Genomic DNA, 6000 nt, shown 5'->3' with positions numbered 1-6000 from the left:
TTTTCCCCACTTCTCACCAGATATTCTGGTTTCTGGTGTAGCCGTACCGGTACCCCTAACACCAGTAGCCACCAAATTTCACCAGAATTTCACTATGTGGTTCCGAATTGGACTATGGCAACGCTGCATGGATTATCACTATTTCACGGCTGGACGAGCAGGGGAAGACGCTTCCATCTGGTGTTACGTCACTGCGGTTTTCTCTTCCACCGCCAATTACGGGCGAACTAAGGCTCTCGACTTTCGCTGAACTATCACCACGTTGCAGGGGAGCCACTAACTTTCCTGCTACTCCAATTCATTCCCAAGAACAACAAAATAAATCCGTTTTCGTTTTCAGCGGCCTCTTGCGGATGCAATTGTGAATTACGCAATCACTCCAATTGTGGGCGCTATCACGATGTATGCATACATCGTGATAGCGCCTACAATTGGAGTTATGATAACGAGCAAGGTCCATTTCTGACATTCGTTCCAGGTGTGAAGCCATTTTGCCACGTCGCCCTGCAGAAGCAGTCCGCCGGTAGGATTACCGCAGGGGATACGTACAGTTAGTGACAAAAGTCTCGCCGTTTACCTTTTACAGCCTACCAATCGCATACACGAGCAGGGCAGTTTGTTGAGCGTATGCAGGCAAGAGAGCGGCCCTTCCCCAGAACACCACGGTGGGTAACGAGGCCGCAGTGGTGGTGACGGGGCCGCTACAAGCCCTTTCGAAGAACCTCTTGAAGGCTTTCGGTGCTGCAACAGAGCACTTACACCGTCGAAAACGTGCGGATGCTCGCGGGCCCCCCTTTTTATTATCTTCAAGCACCAACACACGTCCTAAACTGCACCTGTTCCCCCCCCCCTCCCCCATATACCTCGCAGAGTCACGGCTCCATTGATATTCCCGAGATGACTACCTTAGCCTCCCTCGTCGGGTGAAAATTAACATTAATTTGCACGCATTATGTACTGCGATAAGCGTGTCCCAAAGCCTCGCATTGAAGGGCAACGTGCGGTAGCCAGTAGCCATTCTACTTCCAGACCTAGGCCGATCTGCACAAGGTGGTGCAGGACAAAGCAAGCTCAATGCACAATCACAGACACATGGTACGCGAACACGAAATTATGAAGCTTAATACACGAATAGCGAGATTTCTGGCCATGCAAGTCAAAATGACGCATGGTTTGGTTACAAAAACAGTCGGCAAATGCGGCTTCCCAAATACACCAATAGCGCGGCATTATTGGACTTCAACGAACAGTATTTTTCAATTTTGATTGTTCTAGTTCATATTTTCGTGTTCGCATTTAATTTGTCCATGACTGTACATTGCACAAAATACCCGCTTTGAGATGAGTTGCCGTCTCCGGCGCTATAACGCGGGTTATCTTCATAGCAATGTTTACATACGCAGCCCCGCGTAAGTCGCGGCTCTTCGGGACAAGATGGGGTATTAGCCCGCCAGGTATACGCTCACCTGAACTGGCCCTTTGAGGCGGTGCAGTGTCCGGGAAACTCGCGGGTTACGGCCACCACTCCCCCTCGTGAGCCACAGCATTCCAAGGCACACTGAGCGCCTTCGGTGCATACACCACACGTCTTTGTCGGGCATAACGTGATTTTATTTCGTACTTCAATAGTTTTGCTCTCTTTTCAGGTTCCAAAAAACGCAAGGTATGTACAGTAGCACGAGATAAGAGGAAAAAAAAAAAAACAATCGGGACTGCTGTTGAACACAGGAACATGGATGCATCACGACAGGGCGACGAAACACTAACACTGAAACGAAAAATGAATCGCGCGAGTAGAGTGAAGCGCTTACTCTCTAATAGCTATGTATATTTATATATGTATAAAAACTTGCCGTCGAATACAGAAGAACCCTCGCGGTGTTCGGCCGGCGCCCACAAGCCTCGTTGCTACATCAAGGCAGAACCCGCCTTGACCGGCGGGACATTGCTTGGAAGATTAAAAAGTGGCTCCCCGAACCACGCGACTGATTGCGGCGAAGGGCTGAAGCGAGGAGGAGGGAGGAAGAGAACTTTTTACACAGACCACGCGGAGAGAGAACACGGCTGCGCCTCCATTATCCTGCCATCTAATACTGCGTCCGCTCCCGGTATAAAATTCAAGGTACTCCTTCAGCTGAGGCTTCAGCGCTAACATAAATTATAAATAGGGCGCACCACACTCGAAGAGCAATCACACGTTCCATAAAAACGGCAGTGAAGAACTGTTCCCCGCACGCAAACACAGGGGCGCGCGCGCACATCCACACGAAGAAGCACTGAAGAAGGACGCTGCCTCATCCAAGCGAAGAGGCTCGACACGGCACGAAAAACCAAGGCGTGCCTACAGACCGAGAACAGAGAGGGGGAAAAAGAAAGGTCCGCGATACATCTCCAGTCCAGCTTCGCGGTCGCGTCGCCGTGCGCACAGCCGCTGCACACGGGAAGGCGCGCATGGCGGCGACAGTCTCAACGTGGAGGAGGACGGGCCTACGACTTGGACGTGAGGAAAGCTCCGAGCGTGAGGGCACCCAGGGCGGTGACGGCCACTCCGCAGACCACGTTCTTGAAGATGGGCCACGGCGACTCGGCCGCCCCGGTGTCGTCGCGCTCCTCGCTGAACACGACCAGGCCGTCCTGCACAGGCAGAGGAAGGAGGAGAGAGAGCTCAGCCAGTGGTCGCCGTCCACAAAGGCCGCCAAGCATTCGCGCGCACTCTCTGAACAAAAATGCCAGTTGGCGGGTTGTTATTACCCCCAGAAAGGTACGTGGGTCCTGACACCAAGTATGGAAAGTATGAAACCTAAATGCTATCGTTACTAGTCTAGACCGCGCAGGCTGCCGCTTGTTCGATGCTAACATTCACTCATATATAGTAACAAAATTATACGAGTTATTGAACATGGTAACTACAGCCCTTTTCCCACTCAATCCCGATTAAAAAGTTTTTGCAAATCCACATGATGACTTGTATATGCTCACATTAAAATGCACAATTTTGAAATTATCGCTAAAATATTTGGCTTTTCCGACAAGCCCACTGACTACCAGAGGAATTTCCGCTGCTGGCTATAAAAGCAAGAACCGCAGATGTAATTCTATAGTAACTAAGTTATACTCGCTCTCCCTGTGCATTTTGTTGGTTTTCTTGCTCAATTTATTGCCTGTCAAAGTGCGATATGCGCGTGTTGAATGTGTCTACGTCGACCTGCACGCTCAGCCGATCAACACGTTGTCACGCGCGGCTTTCTACTGGACTATGCGTGGCCAGTACCTAGTGGATACTGCGACAAGTAACTGGTCAGTGTTCTATTAGCAATAGCCGGCGTTTTTTGTTTAATGCGTATCATTAGGCCGATTACCCTCACAGCCAGGACCGTGTAACGCCCTGCATTTCCACAATAGTGTAGATGTAAAAACACTCAAAAGACAAGCGCATAAGAATGCTCCGCATTCGTAGACAATTCTCTGAATTTCTGCAGAAGAGTGCAGGGCAAAAAGCACAGTGGCCAAATCAGCTCGTCCCCGACAGCACACAGCGTGCGCTTTTTCGCGCGACAGGCGGAAAAGCACACGGCTAAAGGATTTTCAGAAGGACGACTAAAAAGCGCTAACGCAAGGGCTTCTAAAAACAGGAAAAGGCGGCAGTTTTGAAACTAAACACGTTCGAGCAAGAACCACAGATGGCAGATCGCGTATTCCTCTCAAGGCGGCTGCCGTTGCCGCGAAACTGAGAACTTGTAGCCAACTTGTAGCCACAGAACGCAAAAAAAAGAAAAAGAAAAAAGAAAACGGAACAACGCAACGCAAACGGCCCACGATATTGAAATGCATTTTTCGCCGAACTGTTCAGCTTTGCGCGCGCCGAAGTAACTATACCGCCATACAGCTTGGCAAGCTCGAATGTTTCGACCAGCGTCTAAACAACTTTTCGGTGCGACATACTGCCTCGCAGAGCGGTCTGCTGGCGACTGTTGCGCAAATGGGCGAGGCTGCCGCCGCACGCGGGTCACGGGCACAGCAGCCACCGCTGCTTCACACGAGCAGCGTTCCATCAATGCGAACTTTCTTCAGTCATGCGAGTTCAGGAGCCGCTTCGCTCAACAGACTGCGGCCTTTTCGCTGTCGCATGAAGAATATCGGGAAAACTCACGACCTCGGGGAACGATACACGTTAGTGAGCACGGTAGGACGGCGCCATCGATTCGGCGGCCGACTTCCTCACTAGGGATGCTGATGAGCGCAGGAGCACGGCAATTGCTGTGCCCATCGTACCTTGACGACGCCACTTGGCTGCCCGTATCCGAGAGCGAGCGGTGGCTCACTTTGGATATCAAGCCACTGCGCGTGCGCTCCAACTCGCGAGAAATCGTACACAGAAAGCGAAGGCGGCAGAAATTTCTTTTTCTAAAATAAATGAGAGAGAGAGAGAGAGAGAGAGAGAGAGAGAGAGAGAGAGAGAGAGAGAGAGAGAGAGAGAGAGAGAGAGAGAGAGAGAGAGAGAGAGAGAGAGAGAGAGAGAGAGAGAGAGAGAGAGAGAGAGAGAGAGAGAGATCCGGGCCGGTCATGAGGGGATGAGGCCCCACGTTCAAAACCAGCCCGCGCGTGTCGACGGCGAAACCGAAGTTTACCAAGTTCACTTCCGTTTTCCCAGAACGTAAAGACGGCGACCAAGTGCACACTTATAAAAGCTGCTGCGCGAAAAAAATTTGATTGGCGGCATTTTTCCGGTCCGCCAAACCGCGAAATGTCAAGAGACGCTCCGGTGACATCCGTGCGTCGTCGAGGCGCTAGGCTAGGCGACACCGCACGTCAAAGTCGGCCCAATGCTGACACGCGAGCCGCGTTTGCTGGCAGGGAACAGGAGCGAGGATACGCGAACGCGCACCGCTGCACTTCCATAATCGACGATGCGCTGGTTCGCTGTTTGCGCACTCTGGGCTGCAGAGTGGGCAAGCTAGAGCTGTTTGTGTGCTTCGCCCCCGACAGCAGTGGAGACCGCTGGATCGGGAGACGGGCTTCCTGCGTCTTCGTGGGTCCCGCCATGCTACGGATCTTCGAGTGCTTAGCCGAGACGAGGCGTGATGACTGCCCGCCCGCTGTGCACATGTCGCGGCTGTTATCGTCTTGTATTAAGCCGCCCGTTTCATCGCTACCACAAGTGGGCTTTTTCTATGCCAATGAGGGACACGCGAAAGTCGCTTCACTCAGATGAACGAGAGTCGTGGCGCCGGAAAAGGGAGCGCCACCACTGGCCCGCTGTTGCAGACTGGTTTTCAGCTACCCCTTCAGGGTCACCGGGCGCACCGGTGAGCGTCGATATCCGCCCAGGTGCTTCTGTGAAGCCATTGCAAAACGATAAGGATGATATAGGCGGTACGCTGCACAAACACGGGGAGGTAAAGCCCCGTAATATACGCGCTGATCGCCACCCCGTGCTGTTGTCATCTGTGCAGCCTGTGCAAATACGGCACTCCGTTGGCACAAAGCGGCAGCTGTTCCCGCCATAGTCACTGATCCAGACGCAGGCAGTCGCTGTGCAGGGTGGAGGGGCAGCGCAGGAGCGAAGAACGGTAGCAGACGACGCGCTCCGAACGCTCCTAGGCGTTGCCTGGCGTTTGCTCGTTCGCGCGGCGTCCTTTCCCTCTGACCTGGACTGAGAGGCTTCACACCCCGACAGAACGTCGCTGCCTGGCAACGCTATACGCCGCGAGGCAGCTCGGTGGCCTTTATTGACAAGCTTCACACACGACAGACAGATTTTTCGTGGTGGGGCACCCAGCGCTCCCGCGTTAAAGCCATAACTAATCTTCATCCGAGAAGAAATTTGGGATATCACAAGTCTCTTTCGTGTTAAGCACACGGCGGTAATAAAGGACTCGGGGTAAACATGTTTACTGATCAGGCGTAAAAGCAGGTGGAGGCCGGCCATGCGACCAGTCACTAGAAAAAAAAAATCTGACTGAATTTTTTTTTTTAACAACAAGGACCCCTTTCCCGGCT

At 52.4% G+C, this 6000-nt stretch overlaps 1 protein-coding gene across 1 annotated transcript in view; it reads right to left on the bottom strand.

Moving 5' to 3' along the window:
* Positions 1–1589: 1589 nt before the first annotated feature.
* Positions 1590–6000, bottom strand: part of LOC144170845 (apoptosis regulator Bcl-2-like) — an 82349-nt gene continuing 77938 nt past the window's right edge. The window contains exon 2 of the mRNA XM_077700864.1: positions 1590–2634. Within this exon, the coding sequence (XP_077556990.1) occupies positions 2488–2634 (147 nt within the window). The 3' untranslated portion in view covers positions 1590–2487. The remainder of the gene's footprint in view (positions 2635–6000) is intronic.

Source organism: Haemaphysalis longicornis, unplaced genomic scaffold, assembly GCF_048455015.1.
Source record: "Haemaphysalis longicornis isolate Haplotype H1 unplaced genomic scaffold, Haemaphysalis longicornis Haplotype H1 scaffold_2, whole genome shotgun sequence".
NCBI classification, from domain to species: Eukaryota; Metazoa; Arthropoda; class Arachnida; order Ixodida; family Ixodidae; genus Haemaphysalis; species Haemaphysalis longicornis.
Note: the sequence above shows the minus strand (reverse complement) of the source record. Positions and strands in the feature narration are given on the sequence as shown.